Source organism: Delphinus delphis, chromosome 5 (assembly GCF_949987515.2).
Source record: "Delphinus delphis chromosome 5, mDelDel1.2, whole genome shotgun sequence".
NCBI classification, from domain to species: domain Eukaryota; kingdom Metazoa; phylum Chordata; class Mammalia; order Artiodactyla; family Delphinidae; genus Delphinus; species Delphinus delphis.
In genome coordinates this window covers 76225368-76248483 of record NC_082687.1, presented here as the reverse complement: position 1 = coordinate 76248483, position 23116 = coordinate 76225368, and the positions used below count along the sequence as shown (strand labels likewise).

General features: G+C 43.8%; 1 protein-coding gene across 3 annotated transcripts in view; it reads left to right on the top strand.

Annotated features, from left to right (window-relative positions):
• The window catches only part of KLF3 (KLF transcription factor 3), a 37988-nt gene extending 32547 nt beyond the window's left edge, over nucleotides 1-5441 (top strand). For all 3 annotated transcript variants that reach the window (XM_060012702.2, XM_060012701.2, XM_060012703.1), the window contains one exon: nucleotides 1453-5441. In XM_060012702.2, coding sequence (XP_059868685.1) covers nucleotides 1453-1634 — 182 coding nt within the window. In that variant the 3' untranslated portion in view covers nucleotides 1635-5441. The remainder of the gene's footprint in view (nucleotides 1-1452) is intronic.
• The last annotated feature ends 17675 nt before the right edge of the window (nucleotides 5442-23116 follow it).

The following is a 23116-nucleotide window of genomic DNA, read 5'->3' as shown; positions in this document are numbered from 1 at the left end:
GGAATTCGTACAAAAATGTTTTAAACAAACCTGATGAATTGCAGTTGGTATTGGTGATGAATGTTTATGGAAAGCCTCATCTGAGCTGACCTCATACTCTTGGATGTGAAATTCTAGTGTAACAGCAATTTCCCTCTCTGTACATTTCCTTAACCTCAGAATGTAGAATATTTGGAGGTTTGTGAGTCATTCTTGTTAGGAACATTTACAAAGAGAAGAATCCGGGGTTTGGAAGAGGAGAGGAAGTAAAGTGTCTGGCAGAGTGGAAGTGAAGGTTTGCCGTGCATCCTGGGAAGGAGGCAAAGGAAGCCGAGGGGGTCCAGCCGCATACAGTGTTCCTTGGCCTCCTCACAGTGTTGCCACGGAGAGAGCTGAGGGTGACAGCCTTGCAGTTAGAGGACCACCCAATGGGCAGTGCCAGATAGACTCATGAAAGCCTCCTCAGGGCACGAACGGGACCTGAGAGGTGGATGTTACCAAAGGCCAGCCTAAGAGTAAAAAGACATTGGATATTTGGGTAACGATTCAGATGTAAGAAAAAGAACTCTTAGCATGTATATTCTGTGCAACAAAGCAGAGAGTATAAATTCTGAATATGTCATTGAAATGCCAAGGAATTACAATCCTTTAAGGTTTCTAGAAAACAAGGGATAGTAAATGGGAATGAATCTGTCATGCCCATTACCCAATATTACTGATTTAAACATGTAAAATTACCGTGAACTGCCTTTTTATTTGTAAAGGCCTTCATACTGCTGTCCTCGTGACTTTCCCACAAAGGTCTTCTTTTTCTCACCTGTAAGTTATCGTCTCACAGGAGAGGGTTGTAGAGACCTGACTTCTGACAGAGTGGGGAGGAGTTTACTATATTTTCCGTACGTCTGAATTAAAGCATTATACTTAGGCGTTGTTGTTCTTGACTAAACAAAAAATAAAATGTTGAAATCCCTGATGAATATTTGTTGCTAGGGACTTAGGGACTTCACATTTTTAGAAAACTATTGAGAAGAATAAGCAAATCCCATAACTTGCAGTTTGGACTTCTCTTTGAATGGATAGCGCTGCATGTAGCTAAGCTCCTAAGTAAGTTTACGCCTTGGAGGTCAACAAATACGGATCACCGGGTGTTAAAAACTTGCTCATTGCCTCCTTTGAGGGCAAAACCAAAATTCTTTGATAGCCCCTAAGAGTGGATTTCAGTGCCATAAATATGCTGTAGGAACTCTTAAAATCCCCCTCCCCCCCTTTTTTGGGCAGAAAGCCAGTTTCATATTAAGACAATTAATCTGTGTTTCTCATTTGTCACCTAGTGGTTCAAGGGACAAATGTATGATCCTATCTTGGAAATAATGTTTGTCAAGAGCTGTAGCTCAGAAATATTTACTGTCTTTAATGATTAATATCATTTTGCTCTTAGAAAAAATCAGCTCTTTTTTCCCCACCTTTCTGCAGGAGAAAAACCCTACAAATGTACATGGGAAGGATGCACATGGAAATTCGCTCGGTCTGATGAACTCACGAGACATTTCCGAAAACATACTGGAATCAAACCCTTCCAGTGTCCAGACTGTGACCGCAGCTTCTCCCGCTCCGACCACCTTGCCCTCCATAGGAAACGCCACATGCTCGTTTGAATGCCTCTATCTCCCGCCTCAGCGTGGCTCCCACTCTCCCAGCTCTCTCTCTGTCCTCCCTCCCATTATCTAACTCATCTTTTTACATGTACATTTTAATTTTGATTCAGCTGGTCTGAATCTCTGAATTTATATCATTCAAACTTCCATATGGTCAGTAGTAAATATTCTCTAATCTTCCCTCTCCTCGCCACGGGTCAGACCTAAAGAATGTGAACAATTTTTTTTTTCTTTTTTTTTTTTCCGGGGATGCTAAGCAAACCCTTCTTAGAGATACGTTTAATGTAATGAAAGCAAGGGAACATGTAAACTAACATAACCAATTGCTTCTCCATGTAATCCTCAAAAGAATGTCAAAGTAAATGTATTAGAAATACAGTATCCAGCCTGCTAGTCCTTGCCAGAGGCATCCAGACCTCTGTGCTCTGTGATCGAGTTTGGTGCTCCACAGCAAAAAGAAGGGTGGAACCTTTCACAGATTAGCTAGACATGCAACAGGCTTTCAGACTAGTACAGTCAACTCTTCCATTGTCCTTCACAGATCTGGCTGGTCAATTTGGATTTAGCACTTCATCTAAATGTATGTCCGTTACCCTCCTTTGTGCCTGCAGCTACTAAGGAGGTCTTTGCCACCAGGGAGGTGAGCCAGAGCTGCTGATTTAGGTGGATGATGTCTGTCCATTGAGGGGGTGGATACTGTACTTGCTAGCGTGGAGTCGGAGCAAAGGGGCATGCAGCAGGGGCAGAGCAAGGCGGGCAAAGGAGGAAGCCAGCCATTCCTGCTCGCCTAGGGCTTTTTGGAGACAATTCATTATTTGGTTCGCTGGGCAGTACATTCCCAGAGCTTCAGTCTCTATGCACATTCAGCTGTGCGGAACCCTACTGCAAAGCCAGATACTGATGGGGTTCTCCATGCACCTGTCTCTGTTTCTACAATGTCCTTAATGTCGATTACCAAGCATTGATAGGGATGCCACAAAACTATTTGCTCAGTAATGGGAAAAAATCTTTTGGATAAGGGTATGAATGGTTTTCTTTAATGGCCTTCTTTTACCCCACCTACTTAACAGCTTTTTTTTGCAAACAGGGAAACGTTGAGTGGTAATTGTATTCCCCTATCAAATTAATCATGGAGGCTTCATATGGAGACTTTCCTGTGTGAGCTGTAAGGTGCCAAATTGGCTGTCATCTGTGTACATGACACACACCGTAAATAAGCATCTGCTAACGCTTTAGTAGATTCCTTCAGTTTAAGACCTGAGAGACACTATTTGTAAATATAAATAGTTGTGAAGCACACATACCTTTCCTGGGGGACAGATTTCTGAAAAATCTAGAAAACCACAGTTCAGGGATTCATAAATGTAGCTCAAATTCCCAGATGTTTACTGTTGGAGCCGGCAATCTCCTATCACTATCAAGTATCCTGTCAGAAGAACAAACTGAAAATGACTCGTGTTTATGTTGAAGATTAATAGCACCATCATTTAGGGGAAGTTTTGCAAAAGCAGGCTTTTGAGCACCATAGTGTAAATGCCAATAAAAATAATTTGTGCGTGGAAATGCCATTGGTCCTAAATTTGAAGAAAGTGGGCGACGGTGGTGTAGTGTGGGTGCATTTAAGCAAATGCACCTTCATCCCTCGATAAAGGATGGAGGAGCAGAGAGAAGAATGGAATCCTGAAGATTCATCCCAGCCACAACTCAGGATCCAACACGACCTTAACTGGGAGGAATACACTGTTCAGTTGTGTTTTTTTTTTAAGACAGTGCGTGAGTGATTCTGGAGGCCTGCGAATCGTGTGGGGAGCGTACTTTGACGGCGCCGTGTTAATAAAAGTTAGTTGTAGGGACTGCACACCTAAGAGATCCCGCTCGTAAGCCCTCGGATCCAACTGAAAGGAGATGTAGTTGAGAAATGCAAAGTAATTTGTCACGGGGGCACTTGGTTTTCCTTTTTTTTTTTTAAGCACTGCAAAATTTGTTTAGACTATTAAAACATCCTTATGAGGCTTTTTTTTTTTTTTTTGCAACTATGACATGAATTGAGGGATAAAAAAAGAATGGCTCTTGGAAAAGTAGGTATTGTCTGTATTGTAGATGCTTAGTCCCATTCATGCCAAAATGTTTATTGCTTGAAATGGTTCTTCCACAACGCACTGAAGAATTAAGTTGGAGTGCAAAGAACATTTTTGTTTTAATGGAGATAACCAGTTTGTGTGTGTTCTAACCCATCTTGAAGGTGGGAAAAGGGGCAAGAAAGGATAGGATTGATCTTGGAATAATTAGCTGTGAGTCTAAGTCCAGCTGATAGAAAGCTTCGTGGGTTCTCATGAAATTTGATGTGTGCGCTATGGCATATTGACATTTTTTTTTTCAGAAAAGCAAGCAATACCCTGCGAAGACGTACATTACTCTTCGGCTTGCTTAGATTATACTAACAGTTCACTAACAAAGATACATTTCAACTCAAAGAAAAGCAACCCAGGAAGCCAGTCTCTGTTCCCATGCTGGTCTATATACTTTAGTTACCGATTGGCTCTTAACCAAATTTTCCTTTTTTATATATATTTGTATTTTACTATGATAGTTGAGAAATTTAGTCTCTTAGTAATTTTTAGCTGTTATTGTGGAAGACCTCCAATACAAGATAAGGTACCCTTGAACGTGTGGTTTTAATGATATGCCATGTTACTATCAATGGTGATTTTAATTGCAATATTTTAAATTGATGAGAATGATTTGTAAACATGAAGTTAGTGTTGTGTAAATTCTGTTTATTATAGAATTTCTTTGATTATTATCCAAGTGTCATCTTGGGGGAGAAGTCAGAAAAATTAAATCTGTAACCATCATATTTTAGAGTTCTAAAGTGAATCTACATCGCAAATGGGCATTAACATTCTAAATCGCCTGGTTTTGAGAATGTGTTAGCATAGCTATGTTCAACTAAGGAAATGCTAAATATCAGAAGTTTCAAGAGCCTTAGAACAGATTTACAGGGGAACTATATATGAATGTGTATATTTTATTAAACACCCATCTGCACTATCAGTGTTGCACTAATGTGGAATTTGAAAAACGATATTGCTGATACTGTATATCTACACATCATTCCTGATTAGATTGTTTTAAAGACAATCTCAAAGGTCTAAGGTTTTAAAATAATTTGATTGGTTTGAAAATATACAGTCATCTTGAAGGAATTGCTGTCATACATGAAGTTGCTCAGAGTGGCCTTTATTCTCCTGTTGGTCAAGGTTAACAAGTTCTAAATGATTGCAAATTCACTTAAATAATACATTTACAAAGCCATTTTACATGAATTAAACGAGGGCTACAACAATATTATGTTTTACAAATACTAGCACTTTTTTTTTTTTTTTGCTGTTATGTACTTAGTGTTAGAGGGTCAAAATAATCTTTCTGCTTAGCATCTCTTAAACCATACCTGCAAGTATAGCAGGATTATTACATTTACAGTACTTTAATACTTGTATAAACTATGCAGAAATTTTTAATAAAGTGTAATATATTTTATAAGCTAATAAGACTGAATGGGTAAAGGTTTTTAGCATGCATTAGTATACTTGCAAATACTGAAACATTTTGGTAATCTTTCTTACTAAAGATGTGAATGTTTAATGTTCTTTCTCTGTTTCTACTCAGTAGTCCAATGGGAATTCAGTAATGACATTTTGTCATGTCAAACTGTGAACATAAATTTGTACTGTACAGTCCTCATATACTATATACAGTATGCAATATATGTATTATATACTTGTTAATAAAACCATCAGAATATTACATGCGCTCATGTGATTACTATGTATGCAGTGATCACTAGGAACAAACCTTAGCAAAGTAACATGTAAGAGGCCCTTACTTAGAAATTGCAAAGTAAATCACCCTTTGATAGGCAATCATTAATGGAAGGAAAGAAAAACAGATCTAACTGGAAAATGCACTATATGAGTTAACTCAGCCCTAAAGCTATGTCCCTGGTTTTCTGATAAGAAGTTTTCTAAGTACAAACCATAAACTTGTAGACAACCCAGCACAAACCTACAAATTCACCTAGTGCATTCTTGCAATATTTTATTGTTTATGACCCTATCTGCTTCCAAAAACAATTTTCAGTTTCTTATGTGTAGTACTTTAAGTTTTTAAATAAAGATCAGGATTCGTAGCTTGGGCAGTGGGGAATCAGGAATTAAGGTAAATAATTCTGGTAAATAAAAACACGATTTTTCAAGCCTTCAGGAAGCCATGTCCATGGACATTGCTGTGTCCTTAGCATCACAGGAACAAGTAGTTTCTGGTGGGCATTTAGAGTTCTTGTTTAAGACAAAATGTCTACTCTCTTGCTCCACCTAAATGTAATTGAAGCTAAGATACTGGCTTTTTAGGTCTCTCAGCAGCTTCCTCCAGCCAGACTTCATCTTAGCATAACATGAAATAATGTCTGACTGGCGCTTGTCACGTGACTCAACTTCGCAGGTTGGAGAGCGGAAGGAGGACGGGCTGGAGGCTTTCAGCCTTCTGCGCGCTCTCCATCAGCCTTCTCCAGGGAACTTCTCTGCTTTTATACTGTGATAGTTGACTGCAAGCTCAAAAGGTATTTATTATATGTGACTATGACATCCTAATGGAATATCACCTTGGATTAGTCCAAATAATTGGCTGTAATTCTCCCACTATATTTCATATATGGGTGGGATGATACTTGCTGATTTCAAAATGAGACCCAGCCTTCTAAGGAAATACTTTCTTACAACTGGATTCTGCCTGAGTGAGTGATCAGAATGGTGACAAATGTAGATTTTATGAGAAACTAAATTCTTTGAGGAATGGTTGAACAAATTAAGATGTTCAGCACACACAAAAAATATATAATCATTGGCCAATTTTTTTTTGTCTGTTTTACTGTATGCGGGCCTCTCACTGTTGTGTCCTCTCCCGTTGCAGAGCACAGGCTCCGGACACGCAGGCTTAGCGGCCATGTGCTCACGGGCCCAGCCGCTCTGCGGCATGTGGGATCCTCCCAGACCGGGGCACGAACCCGTGTCCCCTGCATCGGCAGGCAGACTCTCAACCACTGCGCCACCAGGGAAGCCCTAAAGAGATTTTTAATGTGGAATCAGCTCACATTATTAGGGAGGCTGAGAAGTCCCATGATCTGCTATTTACAAGCTAGGAGACCCAGGAAAACCAATGATGTAATTCTAGTCCAAAAGCCTGATAACCAGGGGAGCCAATGGTATAAAGCCCAGTCCAAGGGCAGGAGAAGACCAATGTTCCAGCTCATGAAGACAGGAAGCAAAAGAGGCAAATTCCTCCTTCCTACACCTCTTTGTTTGATGCAGGCCCTCAGTGAGTTGAATGATGCCCACCCACACTGGGGAGACAACCTACTGAGTGCACAGATTCAAATGCTAATCTCATCCAGAAACACCCTCACAGACACACGCCCAAGTACTGTTTAATCTAGGCACTCTACAGCCCAGTGAAGTTGACATTAAATTAACCATCACACTCAGGAATTCCAACAGTCCAAGGAATTGGCTTCTAAAGAATTCTGTGTGGCAGAGGAGGGTTTTGAGGACCTTCAAGGCTTACAGATCTGCTCTAGATTTCATCTCCTGCTACAAAGGCCAGCTGCTTCCCTGTAAGTTGCACAGCTTCACAGCTACACTCATGCAATCCCCCAACGAAACTGAAATCCCACCACACATTCAAACCAGCATCCTCAGCCCCTAATTTTTGCTCTACACACCTGACCCTGCCTCCTTGAGATCACTCATTACACTCTAATTATTTGTCCAAGAATCTCTTCCCCACCAGAATGAGGAACCCCACGGTCTGGGATGGGACTTCTTCACATCTGTGTCCTCAGCACCACACACACAGTGAATACATCATTAGATAGTGGTTGAAAGAATAGGTGGATCTGAGTTCTAGTCTTAACTTGGGCACTAAGATCTTTCTGACCCTTTCATATCAAAGGGACCACCTCTGGAACTTCTCCTGAATTTGTCCTCTCCTGTCCATTGCCATCTGCTGCCCCAGCTCAGGCCTCTGGGACTATCACAGAAGTCCCCTCACTCTCTCACTTCAATCATCCTCCTCCACACCAGCCACCGAGACCATCCTTCCAAAACAAAGATCTGATCATGTTATTGTCCAGCTGTTTAAAATCCTTCCATGGCCCTCATTGCACCTGAATTGGTTCTTCTAAATTCAGCCCTATTCCCTTTAAAGCCTCATCTATTACCATAAAATTTTTTTTCTTTCTCCCTAAGAACCTTCAAACACTCTCCAGACTCTATGACTTTGATAGTTGCACAAGATATTCAGGGAGATACTCAACAAACTCCTACTCATCTTTCAAAACCCGTCTCAAAAGTAACCTTTTCGGGCTTCCCTGGTGGTGCAGTGGTTGAGAGTCCGCCTGCCGATGCAGGGCACATGGGTTCGTGCCCGGTCCAGGAAGATCCCACATGCCGCGGAGCAGCTGGGTCCGTGAGCCATGGCCGCTGAGCCTGCGCGTCCGGAGCCTGTGCTCCACAGCGGGAGAGTCCACAGCAGTGAGAGGCCTGTGTACCGCAAAAAAAAAAAAAAAAAAAAAAAAAAGAAATCAACAGGTACTAACAGACAGAAGTGTTGAATTGTCTCACAAAGATTTTAAAGGAAGTTTCATAAAAATTCTCTTAAAAGCAATTATGGGCATTCTGGAAACAAACAGAAAACTGAAAATTTCAGCAAAGAAATAGAAGATATAAAAAAAGAATCGAGTGGAAATTTAGAACTGAAAAATAAAACACCCAAAATAAAAACACTCACTGGGTGAGCTCAATAACAGAGACCACAGAGGAAAGAGTCAGTAAACTTCAAGATAGATCAATACAAATCATCCAGTCTGAACAATATAGAGAAAATCAATTGAAAGAAATGAACACTGCCTTGGGGACCTGTGGGAGAATAAAAAAAGATCTAACATTCATGTCATTGGAGTCCCAAAAGAGAAGAAAGTATAGAGCTGAAGAAATAGTTAACGAAATAATGTAAAAACTCCCCCAATTTGTTGAAAGACAAAAAGACAACAACAAAAAAACCCTCCAGATTCAAGTAGCTGATTAAATCCCCCAAACAATAAACCCACAGAAATCCCCACCCAGACACTTCATAATCAAACTGCTGAAATGAAAGACAGAAAAAAAAACCGAAAAAATAAAACAAAAAATCTCAGAGTTAGATATAACATGGATGAAACATGATATTGAATTTTTACATTGGCAACTAAATAGATAATAAATACTAGAATTGCAAATGGTTTGTTTTAAGAGATTGTCTTGGCAAGTGAGAATGACAAAAGGCAGGGAGAAATACAACCTTATTGGAAGGGGTGGGAGGAAGAGAGGGATGGGCTGGCAGCCATGTGGGAAATGAGTCTCAGGGATGCGGTATAATTTACTCAAGAGTAGGTATAGTTTTGTGGGATCTGAAGCTTCTCCATTTGAGAGGGGAGAGGCTTCTAAGAAAAGAATACAAAACTATGAACACAAATACAAAATATGAAATCAGTTATGACTGTGAACGTTTACTTCAAATGAGAAAAGAAATCCCAATAAACTGTAAATTTTAAAAGCTGATAGATATGTTAAACAGTACAGAATCTCTAACAATATCATACTGCCTCTTCACAAACCCCCTTGACCATGACAACAACACTTGTTTTCTACATTTTTTGGCTGCCTAGCCTCTTTCTATGACAACAATTTCATAATTTTTCTATAGAGCGAGAATAGAAAGACAAATCAGTCTTTCCCCTGGTATGGCTGATTAAAATTTGTTTTATTATTATTAATCATTGGATGTATAAAACATGCGGCTTCACACACAGATGTACTCACTTTCGTAGGAATGCTACAGGTTTGTGCCTTATAAATACAGAAATTCTGAAAAAGTCTATTTCATGTGATTCCAGCAAAAAGAAAAGACACGATATGCTTCATTTTGAATGATACTCATTGCACTATTGAGTAATTCCCGACAGGAAGGAACTTTTGTTTGGACCAGGGGTTGAGGAGGAGAACTGAGTCCCATGCTTATGATTTTACATGCCTGATGTCTGGGAGCATTTCCCCTGGGTTAGCTTCTGACCCTGTACATTTCAAACCTTGCTTCTCTTCCACTGGCACATCTGGGCCAGATGGCACAGGACCTTCTCTTATTGCTATACAACCCCTGGCCCTGCAGCTTCACATTGCCACCAGGTTGAGCCAGCCCAGTGGGTGATAAAAATATTCCTGGATGTTATTCCCACACTGACAATAACGCAGCACAGAAGTAACATGAAACTTGAATACATCCTACTAAGCCCAAACAAAATGACATTCCCCAGTTAGTAGTCCTTTAAGAGGGTCCACAAAGTGTGCAAACTGCTCCAGTCCCACTAACCTTAGCAGAAGTCACAAAGGAAGCAGACAAGAGTCTTGACCAATTGCAGTCGAAACATCGTACTTCTGCAAATATCAAAAAAACAAATGGCCAGGGAGCAGGACACCGGCTCCCTCCCAGGACTTGGAAGGGCCCGTGCAAGTGAGGCCCTGGAAGCTTCATCAGCTTCACAGCAAATCCAACTGGGACCCTACTGGGCTTCAAGCCTGGTTGACAACCCAGCTCATCTGCAGACCTGGTTAGAGACTCTAAGGCCTCACCTCTGTAGATTCTGACCCGAGAGTCGAAAGGGAAGTGGTGTCTTTAGAAGCTAAGTGGGGTGGGTTGAAGTGGGCGTGGAGATGGGAGGAGGGAGAGGACAGAGTACCCACTGAGCCCTCATTATCTTATCTTAAATAAATGAAAAAAATCCCTCCGGGGGACTTCCCTGGTGGCGCAGTGGTTAAGAATCCGCCCTGGTCGGGGACGATCCCGCATGCCGCGGAGCAACTAAGCCCGTGAGCCACAACTACTGAAGCCCGCGCGCCTAGAGCCCGTGCTCCGCAACAAGAGAAGCCACCGCAATGAGAAGCCCGCGCACCACATCGAAGAGTAGCCCCCGCTCGCCGCAACTAGAGGAAGCCCGCGTGCAGCAACGAAGACCCAATGCAGCCAAAATAAATTAATTAATTTAAAAAAAAATCACTCCGGGACTGGTCCCAGCAACCTGTAAACTGCTCTTCATCTTTTAAAGTCTCCTCGTTTTCCAAGAAATGGGGACCAGGGCCAGCTTCTCCAAATTGCTGTCACTGACCTTCTGCCACAAATGCACATACCCTACTTCTCCTTTTACTCTCCCATTTAGACCCTTTTTATTTATTCATTTTTTTAAATTTATTTATTGAAGTATAGTTGATTTACAATGTTGTGTTAGTTTCTTCTGTACAGTAAAGTGATTCAGTTATACATATATACACTTTTTCATATTCTTTTTCATTATGGTTCATTACACAATATTGCATATAGTTCCCTGTGCTATAGAGTAGAACCTTGTTGTTTATCCAGTCTCTATATAATACTTGGCATCTGTTAATCCCAAACTCCCAATCCATCCCTCTCCCACCCTCCCTCCACCTTGACAACCACAAGTCTGTTTTCTATACATTTAGATACTTTTATAAGGCACAACACACACACACACACACACACACACACACACACACACACACAGCCCTTGCGTCTGCTTCTAAGTTCCTGCCACCAGGGCAAACACTAAGGAGCTGAATCTATTGATTGGAATTTTGGACTGGCCACTTCAAAACTAGAAATCTCTGGTCTCCTCCCTGTTATAAAATTTCCACTCAGCTCCCATACAGATAGTTGAGGTGAGTAATCACATCAATGCAAGCCACCTAGGGTGCATAGGAAGAAAGTTCCTTAAATCCTAAGGATGATTTTCCTTCTAAAAAAAAGAAGCCCTTATTTCCGTACTACTGGAGGGTAAGAGACTTGATGTTTATAACCATGACCTTGAACTACCATTTGAATCATCAAAAACCATCTAAATACTATTTTTAAAACAATAGTAACCCTTGTCATTAAATCTGGCTCTTTTTTTGACACTTCTGCCGCTCCTAAATGCACAGGTTTTGGAACAGGTCGCCTTCGTTAACATTCCTGCTTTGTTCCTTACTATTCTGAACAACTGGAAAGCTTTTAAACCTCTCTGAGCTTCTGTTGCCTGGTCTGTAAAACAGAGGCAGCTCATATCTATCTGATAGTGTTTCAGAATTAAATGACGTCATGTTTGCAAAGTGTTTAGTGCAACGTAGTACTTCGCTCAATAGCTCATAATTATTATAGTTTACTATTTGCGCTTTCAGAATAAATAAGGAGGACATGCAAATGAAATGAAGAAAGAGACCTCAGAATTGCTGAGGTTATGGGACAAGGACATTCTCCACCACTGTTAATAGGAGAATGGATAATGATCCTTTAGAAAGTAACCTGAGAGTATTTATCAAAATTTAATATGTACATATCTAATTTCTAGGAACCTGTTGCAAACTGATCTAAACTAATTTGACTAGGCGACAACTGTCAGGTTCTGTTGCTAAAATTCATTTCACACCAGTGCGTAGAGGTAGATGATGCAACTTTAATACTGAGCCACATACTTCAACTGTGGGTTTCTGATTAGAAGACTTCAGATACTAACTGCCCTGGGGTGTAGACGGGAGATAAGCTATCACACAAACTACCAACACTCAAGGTGGACACGGGGAACTGGCCCTCTGCATTCCATGCCACAGTTTTCTAACACACCTTTCTGTACTACAGAGCCTGGAAAACTAAAAATCACATTTCCTGCGCTCTCTTGCAACTGAGAGTTGGGATGAGAATCACGTCTCACCAGAGGCATGTCAGATGTGGTTCAAAATATTCCGTTTCTTACTGATAAAGGTTAAGCCAGAGAGCATGCTTGGTGTGCAGTCCAGATGAGCTAAGCCCAAGATTGGGCTAACTTACCTGCGCCATCAGGGTAACAGAGGACTGGAATGGCCTTCCCATGCTGGGAGAGGGGGAGAGGTGGGGATGACCTGGCAATACTTAGGGCAGAGGAGAATTCTCTTGCAGACAGTTCACTCTCAGGAGGAAGAGAGGGGAAAACCTGAGGTGAGCACGCTCAGTAGTGTTCCCAAATCCACCAACTAGGCTAAGCCACCTCCCTCTTCTAGCCACGGCAGAAAATGAGAGGAAGAGAGAGGGCAGGAGTGTCATAAGGTCACGTGGAGGAGAGACATCAGGGAGGGTAAGAAAGATTCACCCATAACAGTCACCTATTGGCACGCAGAAAGTCACGAAAAGGGGCCAAGAGAACCATCAGTTACTCCATCTACTCCCATTGTTTTAAATTAATTTTTTTATAAAGAGATGTATTTGTGTACAACTTGCATAGTTAAAAAGGACATGAACGTAAAAGTCATGTGATTTCCACTTCCATTTAGGATAGGGTAGTGTACAGCAGACCAAAGCTTCTGCCAGGAAAAACTGGAAAATCTAGATACAATTAAAAAAAAAAACAACAACCTTCGACAGCATCAGAGGGCTGGATGAAGCCATAAGTCTTCGGCAGGGCTGATTCTGGAGATGGAGAACTGCAGGGGGATGAACCGCTAATCGGCAGCCACTCTCCCCGGGGGCCCCTCATCCCACAAGCTGCAGAGGAAGAGTCAGTTGCTCAGAGGAGGAGGACCCTGTCTTAAAGCAGCTCTCCACCTTTATTCTTTGTCACAGGGGTCTCGTGGCGTGCGCTACAATTTGTAATTAAATGTGGATTTAATTGTATTTGTATCTGTCTCTACCTTTAGACTATGAACTTCTTGCAGGCAGGAGAAAGTTTTGCGTATCTTGTTCACTGCTGTATTCCTAGCTCCCAGCACAGCGCCTGGTACACAGTAAATGTTTAGTTGAATATGTCGAATTCAGTTGAGTTGAGCCGAGTTGAATTGAATTGGATTAAAGCAATGAATGTTTTCTGGCTCTTTCAGATTTCCTGGATTCCAGAGGCACTTTTTCCCAAAACCTGGAGGCCATATTATTAACGAGGAGACTTCGTCAATAGGATCAAATCCAAGCTACTTTCTAACTAGAACTGCATCCTCTGGATCTTGCTCTAATACCTCGAGGGCTTGGAAATGGGAGGGGTTGGGAGGCTTGCCATCAACCTTCTAAAATCCCAGGCCACTTCCACACCAACACCCCTAGGGCCCTAGGCCCTTCTCTCCCTAACCACACACAGTCCTAAGGCTCTAACAGGAAAAGTTGAAGAACTTCTCTGGGGAGCTTCCCTGGTGGTGCAGTGGTAAAGAATCCACCTGCCAATGCAGGGGAAACGGGTTCAAAGCCCTGGCCCAGGAAGATCTCACATGCCGCAGAGCAACTAAGCCCGTGCGCCACAACTACTGAGCTTGCACTCTAGAGCCCACAAGCCACAACTGCTGAGCCTGTGTGCCACAACTACTGAAGCCCGCATGCCTAGAGCCCGTGCTCCACAACAAAAGAAGCCACTGCAATGAGAAGCCCACGCACCACAATGAAGAGTAGCCCCCACTGGCCACAACTAGAGAAAGCCCGCATGCAGCAATGAAGACCCAATGCAGCAAAAAATAAATAAATTTATTAAAAAAAAAAAAAAAAGAACTACTCTGGGGGCCTGTCAGGCATTTCCTGTTTAACTCAACCCATTTCAACATCTCTCCAAAGTGCTGTAGGTTCCTCAAGTCCACCTTCTCTGCTCAACACTTACCTGGAGATTCTAAACAAGGCTTGTTCTCCTTTGGTCCCCTTCTCTCCCCACCTCCCCCATTCTCACTGGGACCTGGGCTTCCATCCCCTCTATGGGGGCCTCAAAGTCGCAGCCCTGAGGGAACCCATGCCCCATGAGTGAGGATGTTGATAGGAAAAAAACTCCATGGTACCTATTTAAGTCCTCAACTGTGGGACACATTAAAAGGATATTTCTAAGTTGGCCTAGACATTCTCAGAACTTGATTCCTGTGCATTTTAAGTCCTTTCTTTTCCTTTCCAAGGATAAAGAACCATGACTGAAGCCAAGGCAACCGGGTTCTACCCCTGGTTCTGCTGCTGTGTGTCCTTGTATCATCTGTTTTCTGATGGGACACTGACCCATTTGCTTTTGGGTTTGGTCCTTGGTAAGGAATTTTATTTTCTTTGAGCACCTTAAGGCTGTCACGCTCAGGGCAACCAATGCATGGGGCCCATATTTACATGAGACTAGGGTATAAATCCGATGCCACATAATTAAATCACAATGAGAGGCCTTCATGTTTTGTGTGCTACCCACACCGGATCAAGTGACCAGGGAACCCAAACCACTCGTGAGAAGGCTATTTTGGTGCCTACAGAAGAACTGCTAGTGCTGTGGGTAAGAGCAGGGGGCCCAGTGCTAGAAGGCCCTTCTCTGCCACCTAACAAGCTGTATGAGATAATCACCTTCAATCAGTTACTTAACCTCTCAAGGCATCAACTTTTGGAGTTGTTGGGGGGACAGTACATCTACTCCATAGGTTTATTGTGAGGATTAAGTGGACCATCAGATGTCAAGTGCTTAGAACAGCTCTGGGCACAGAGGAAGCCTCTGTAAGTATTAATGCAGCAAATTTACCCAGGTATGGAAAGTCCTAAAAGGGTCTCTCTAGCCCAGGTAGCTCACAACTCTCCTGATAGGAACCTGGGCCCTCCAGGGGGCTGGATAAACACTAAGGTAGTGGGCCTGAATGCTTCCTTTCTAGGACACCATGCTGGCCACATACTTTTATTGTCACATCAAAGCTTTAAACACAGATTAACTCAGTTGATTAGGTTACACCTTTCTTTGTGTACATTCAGCTCCAGGTTCTGAGGCACCTGGGGGGCAGAGGTCAGGGCTTGCTTCATCTTTAAATGCCCACCATTTCTCATAGTGCCTATAGAGTATTCCATGTTTCATAAAGGCATGGATTTGATCTTGGTATTTCAAGTCTTCCTGGGCAGCACATCTTGCAGGTGGGGAACACCTGCAGATAGCCCATCTCATCAATGACTTTCTTCCTAATTTCTCAGTGGGTGACATTTTCTTCTGACCACTTTTCCAGAATCTGAAAGCCATTTCCCAAAGCCCACTACTTAGTGAAGACCCATGTCAAGAGGGGTGTGTACCCTACAGGGGTCTTTCCTTTCTTCAAGCCCTTATCAAATCTTCTAGTCTTTCAAGGATACACTGATGACTGAGGAATAGATGACCAATGTCTCTCCCAGTTTCTTTCTTTCTCTTCATTTAACAGTCCACTTTAAACCTCAACCTAGAAATAGGAATTTCAAGCAAAGTGGGAGTTGATGGTTTAGTTAAGGCCCTCAGAAGAGGTACGGGAGCTCAAGAAATTGTCCAAATGGAGTTGCGAACAGAGTCATTAGACCTGTAAAGGTGCCAACTCAGGGTCTCTTCTTCATTTACTATTTGTCCTGTGAGCCCCTGTGGACAAGACCAGCGTTCCGCTCACGGAGATGGATCCAGGACCCAGCCCAGTCCCCAGGTGGAAGAGCTCTGTGTGCGCTTATGAATTGAGTTGTTGGAACTGGCAATGAATTTTAAAAGTTCACAACATCTTGTCTTATGGTCAGGTGCTCAACCAGTGCTTCTTCACATGGAGATGGTAAATGAAAGGCAGTGAGCCCCAGTGATATTGGACCCAGAGTTTGGGACTCAGAATGAGATAATCCTGGGATCACATCCCAGCTTTGCTTGCTTCTCTCAGCATATGCCGTGAGCCTCTCCTCGGTAGAGGCCCTACCTCACAAGGTTGTTATGAGATGGCATGAAATCATACAGGTGGGGTCAGATGGGTGCCTCCAGCTCTGCCCTCGAGGAAGGTACCTTTAACCACCCCACTTCTCACAGGTGAGGATGTTGAGGAAGAGAAAGATAAGTCTCTAGGGTCATGCAGCTAGTAGTGGTGATGTTGGGACTCACACACAGCCCGTGGTCTTAATTAAGGGAGAGCTGCGGGGTGCCTCGTGTGGCTAGTAAGTACTCAGTAAAGGGATACTGTTATTATTGCCGTAGTCGTGTCTGAGGAGCAGAGAACCCGAGTTCCCACAGCTGCTCCACAGCAGAGCGGGAACACCGAGGCCTCCGCATTCAGACCCGGGTCTCCGGGACTTGTTTCCCAGCTGCTTTCTCCAAGGCCTGTTCTGGGCAGCCACACCCGGCGTTGTCACCACACCCTGTGCTGTGCTCAGAAATTCAGGCCACACCCTGCCTGCTCCCGGAGGGTAAACAGGGCCACCTGAGAAGGGCCACATTGTTGTGCCTGTGGTGTTTTGGCTTCTAAGTGCCACAAATCAATAAGGAGTAAAAGTCAGAACCGAGGCCTTCTTGAACTTCAACTGAACTTCGCTCCCAGCCAGTTAGTCACGAGGAACCCGATTCCAGGAGAGAAAACTTCCGCGTGGCCTCTAGTTAACTACCTTGAAGGAGGGAGTTTGCAGTTTGGAGGAGGTGGGGACGCCTCATGTCCCCAGAGGAAGGCAGGAAGTTTACCAGTGTCACCAGAGCAGAGAAAACTGCCCTGGTCCCAATAAGGTTTGCAGTCGTGAAAGAGTGCAAGCCGTGAAAGAGCTGCCTGCATGACTAGGTTTAATTACAACAGCTAAGATTGATGCAGGACTTCCTGTGCACCAAGCACTGTGTTTAATCTTTACCTGCCTGAACTCACTGGAGGTGCTCAACGATCCTAGGAGGTGGATTTTATTATCTTCATTTCACAAATGAGAAAACTGTGGTGCAGAGAAAAAGTAAATAAACTGCCTGGGGCCTGCTCAGCCCACATGAGGCAGATCTAGAAACTGAACCCAGGCAATCTCCCTGGAGGCTGGCCTGGGGGTATTTCTCTCTGTTTTCCCTCTCATTCAATTTTGAATCAAATTTCTAATACCAAAGTATGCGCAGAAAAAGGATGACTTGGAGGGCCTGAAAAGAGTCCCCTGAAAACTGCTAGGGCTCCTCGGGGCAGCTGGGGAATGTGTAAGATGTTGGAGAAACTTGCATCCCCAGGGCAACCAACTCTGTCGCTGCCTCTAGACTGAGAAGCCCCCATTTAAGGTGAGGCCCCTCACCCGATCTTTATTGCAGACTATCGCAAAGGTGGAGGGAGCGTCTGGGTGGGGGACATACCCCTCCAAGTTATTCGCAGAGTTACTCTCTCAGCACTGTGAAACGTACAAGTCCTGCCAAATCCGGTCTGGCATTTCTGTCTACGGTGCAGGTTGAAGTTTGGCCTTCTGGGGTTGCTCCTCTGAGCTAATTTCCTGCAAAGGCTATGACAAAGGTCACTAGAGAAAAAACATCTGGGCACAAGTTCCAAAGGGGTAATGCAGCAAGCACAGCACGGCCCCTGACCTTACAGCCCGCGGGGAGGACTGATGTGGTCCAGGCCACCCTGAGAGCTGGGGCTAGTTTTCTGAGTGTGATAAGAGAAATCTGTGCCTCTGATGTCTTTCTGGATTATCTGCTTGGGGCTTCTGCAGGTTTATTGGGTTTGTGGTTATCCATGCCCATTGCGGGTCCTCCAAGAAATGTACTGGATCATTCCCTCGATTATTTCCATGTATTGGATCATTGCTCTAAGGGTGATAGACAAAATTTAAAATCAGGGCTTCTACTGATAAAGTGTCTTGAGTCGTGGTTCTCAATAAGTGAGGCATCAGTCTTTTAGCGGGAACCCGGAAAATGTGGACTATGGGCGCCCCCTGCTGGAAAGGGGAAGCCAGAAATCTGGGGCCTCAAGTTCAGAGCCAGGGCTCTTCTGGGGCTTTTGGGGCCTCAGCTAGAAGGCTCTTCTTCTTGTCCTTCCAGGACTAAATTGTATAAGAGTAGTGAAAGCCTTAGTGGTAAAGAGGATGGATTCTAGAGCTAGACAGCCCGAGTTCAAACCCTGTTTCTGCCAGTGCTGTGTGACTTTGGGCAGATCATTAAACCTCTCTGTGCCTTATCTTCCTCATCTGTAAAATCGGGATGACATTACTAGAACTTACCTCAAAGAGCAGTTGCAAGAAATAAATGAAGTAGTAGCTCAAACACTGAGACATAAATGAAGTAATAGGTGTAAATTAGTATTATAATTGTTAATTATAATATATGTTGATTATTGCTCTTATAAATGCTATCACTGTTGTTCTCATTGTTATTGTTAATAAAATCTAAGAAAATGCTCCCACCCTCTCTCTCAGCTCTAGGGGTCACTGTCATGGCCATCAGTAATTCTAACAATTTAGGAGTCATTAACAGGGAGATACCACAGAGAGTATGGTGCAGATAATGATATATAAAAAATACATCTCCCATGCCACCCCTCAGTAAATACTCAATTACCATCAGCTGTTAGTCATTCGAACTTTGGCATGTATCACGGGACACATTACTCTAGACACCAAAGGAAGGGAAGAAATCGTTAACCCACTTCCAATAATAAAGCTTTTCTCAAAGGAAACGGTTGAGTAACTTTTGCACCAGCCAGGCGCTTCCGAAGTTTGTTGGGTCTGCTGGCTTTCTCTAGAGAGCAAAACAAGCTGTAGGCTGCCTTTTATTTCCGCTTTTGGTGAAATTTAATAAAGTTTAGTGTCTGAGGTAGCAACAGGCAGCCCCAACTGAAAAATTAGTTTTCTTAGAAATTTGGGGATTATATATTTGTATATCCACATACACACATATGCACCGTGTATGTGTATGTATGCAAACATGTATACCTATATATTACATTTTAAGGCATTTGCATATATACACATGTATTGTGGATTTTTTTTTTTTTTTCGGTACGCGGGCCTCTCACTGTTGTGGTCTCTCCCGTTGCGGAGCACAGGCTCCGGACGTGCAGGCTCAGCGGCCATGGCTCACGGGCCCAGCCGCGCCGCGGCATGCGGGATCCTCCCGGACCGGGGCACGAACCCGTGTCCCCTGCATCGGCAGGCGGACTCTGCGCCACCAGAGGAGCCCGAAAGAATTTTTGATAGTTATAGGGCTACACAGGGCACTGTATTCTTAAGGAGTTTGGAAGTTGGGCAGGGCAGGGCTTAGAAAGGGAGGCGGTGGTGGTAGTGGTGACAGGGTATCTAAATGATGAGGCTAGCAAGTGGAAGACCCCAGTAGCTTGATTTCAGTGGTAGCTGGTAGTTGTGGTAGAAAGAGCTTTGCCATCCCTTTGCCTGGAAGAACTTGTGCTTGGCATCACTGCTTGTGGAACGCCCTTCCTGACCACAGCACCTGGATCGAGCACCTTCTGTGAGCCTCTGCAGCACCCAGTACTGGTCGTAGCACTTTATCTCTCTCATGAGAGTAAAGCCATGCCTTCCCTTCTCACTTCTGTATCTCCAGCACAGAGTTGGCACGCAATAAATACTTGTGTGGATGAATGGATAAGCAAACCGATGGACACACGTATGAATGGGCGAACGAATGAATGAGAAAATAAATTAGAGAAGCAGAGGTCTGTGAGTCTGGAACTGAGAATGATTCCTACATGAGAAGTCCAGAGAGGCAGAGCCAGAGCCTGGGATTTAATATCTGCTGGGGTTTGCCTCCCGGTAGAAAGAAGGATCAATGGCAGCCGCATTTTAGCCCAAGTCCATAACTTTGTGTTCTGAGTCAGGAAGGCTTTCTTCTGAGGCTGAGGAATTTCCTAGCTGACAAGATAGTCTTCAGTGCAGCCAGAGCTAGGCAGGAAGTCATTTTGGATGAAGTCACCCTGCGGCAGTTTAAATAAAACACAATACTATCAACACCTAGAATCAGCATTTAAGTATTTTCATATACCCTCTATAGCTCAAACTTTTCGTCAGCCTTGTGAAGTAGTGTATGGGCAGGCCACTCAAGATGGCTGCACTCTTGCTGTCTGTACATCCCCTGCTGGACCAGTGCCTGCTTCACCTATGCACACACCTTACTCACATGACTATCCAATCCTCTTCATCGTAGGGCTGAATCAGTAACTGCCTATATGCTTGCCCCCTGCCCCAGCTGCTCGTTTCCCTGGTAACTGATGAGCCAACCTGATGTCAATCCCCCAGATAAATGGTAAACTCCCACTTCCCCCAGTAATAAGACTGTTGCCATGTCCTGCCGTCTGCCATACACGGTGGGGTATCACTCGAGGACTTTTGCCTCGGACAGGTAAGATTCCCTATCCAATAAACTGTTGATGTCTCTGGCTCTTTGGCCTTGAGGCTGGGTAATTACAAGGCTTGCAGGGCTGCAAGGCGTAGGATAAACATGATCATCCTACGGGTCAGAAAACTGCACCTCAAAGAAGATGGATGACCTCCTTGAAGTCACCCTGCTGCTAAGTAGCAAAGTCAGCAGTCACCCAGCTCTGTTCGTCCTGGATCCACTGCAGCTATTTGGGAAAACAGAGGTGATGATGGCAAAGGTGAAGAAAGGGAAGGAAATCTACCTGTTGGTTAGGACAACACTCGCTGCTATAACAAACTCTGAGACTTGTAATCTCTCTAACAATAGAAGTTTGTTTCTTCCGCACATAAAGTCCAAAGTAGCATAAAAGTCGTCTGAGCAGATGTCTTTCCTCCAAGCAGGGATTCGGGAACCTATGCTCCTTCCATATTGTGGTTCCACCAACTTCAGTATGTGACCCAAGCTGCTGTGCCCATCTGCATCAGGCTGGCAGGAAGGGAAAGAACGTGGAGGGTAGGCAGTCGCGTGGGTCAGACTTGGAAGTGGCGCGTATCACGTCCAAGCACATTCCTTCGGCTAGAATTCAGTACTCTGTCAACACTTAGCAACTGTGAAACTGCAGGAAAGGCTGGAAACCATACAACAGCTCTGTGCCCTGGAAGAAAGGAAAATGAGTTTGGTAGAGCTGGGCCGTCCCTGACACAACTCATATCCTACAACCAGGAACATGAGATTCCAGCACAGAGCCAAAGCACCCATCAGACCTCTGCTGGGGACATGAGCCCCCAGGAGAGCTTGCAGCAAGACAAACCTTCAGCCGTACCTCAAGCTGCAAACATGCCCAAAGCCCTTCTGTAATGAGCCCTGATTGTTTTATCCTCTCATTGGGGGAAATAATCCCCTCCAACTTCAACCTTGCCAGTTCTAGTAGCCCCAGACCCATGGCTAGAGATGGGCACATGCCCCAAGTAGACCCAAGTATATTTCCTTATCCCCTAAGAATCAGGGGTTGGTTTAGGGAAGGTCATGTGATCCAAGGAGAGCCTATTGGCATCTTCCCTTAACCAGTTAAGAAGGCTCTTAATTCTCTAGTTACAAGGCTGTGAGAGGGGAAGGAGTGGGTGGTCTGGCATCATGCTTGCAGCCTCACGGAGCAGCTGGAAGCATGAAGGCAGCATGCAGAAAAGGACAGAGCCAGAGAGATTTGACAGCTTCCCCGTCATTTCTGTAGTTTCAGTATATAACCCAGTACTTTCTCTCTTTGCTTAATCCAGTTCAAGTTGAGTCTGTCACTTGCAACTCGAAGAGTCATGACTTCAAAAAATCATGACTTCATACATCCAAAATGCCAGGAGACATTCTAGAAGGTAGATAGGATCAACAACAAATCTTTTTTTTTTTGTCTAGTGCTAGCCATGTTCACGTTCTCTTACGCACACATACATACCCTACACACACCATTATGGGCTTGTGTCCCCCCCAAAGTTACGCTGAAGTCCTAACTCCCTGTGCTTCAGAATGTGAGCTTATTTGTAAGTAAGGCCTTTAACAGAGGAAATCAAGTTAAAATGAGGTCATTAGATTAGGCCCTAATCCAATATGACTCGTGGTTCCCTTATAAAAAGGGGAAATCTGGACATGCACAGAGGGAAGACACATGTGAAGAGAGGCAGAGGTCAGGGTGATGCTTCCGCAAACCAAGGAGCGCCCAAGATTGACGGCAAACCACCAGAAGCTAGGAGAGAGGCTTGGAACAGAGTATCCCTCACAGCCCACAGAAGGAGCCTTGCAGACGCCTTGATCTCAGACTTCTAGGCCTCCAGAACTATGAAATAAGAAACGTCTGTTGTTAAAGTCGCCCAGTGCATGGCTCTTTGCTATGGCAGCCCTAAGAAACTAATGACTTTGCCAGAGTTATCTCTTTCAGGAAGAAAAGCAATTAGTATTTTTCTTTGTCTCTGTAAGCTCTCTGGAAAGGCCTTGAGGAGTTCCATTTCTCCTTTCATATTATATATTTATATACATGAGTGGGAAAGCGAATAAAGAAGAAGCTTAAAGCGATGTAGGATACAGATTCTTTTTTATTTCATACACGTGTGCACGTGTGCATGTGTGTGTGTGTGTGTGTTTTGGACATGAAGGAGGAGGTTATCATAATGATAACAGCAATTGTCATTTATTGTCCACTTTACGTCAGGTACAGTCCTTGTTCATTTTAAAGATATTATCTCAATTACTTCCAGAAGAAAGTGTAGTGTCTCTTGATGTGAAGCCAGTTCAGACGTGAGTTTGAATCCCA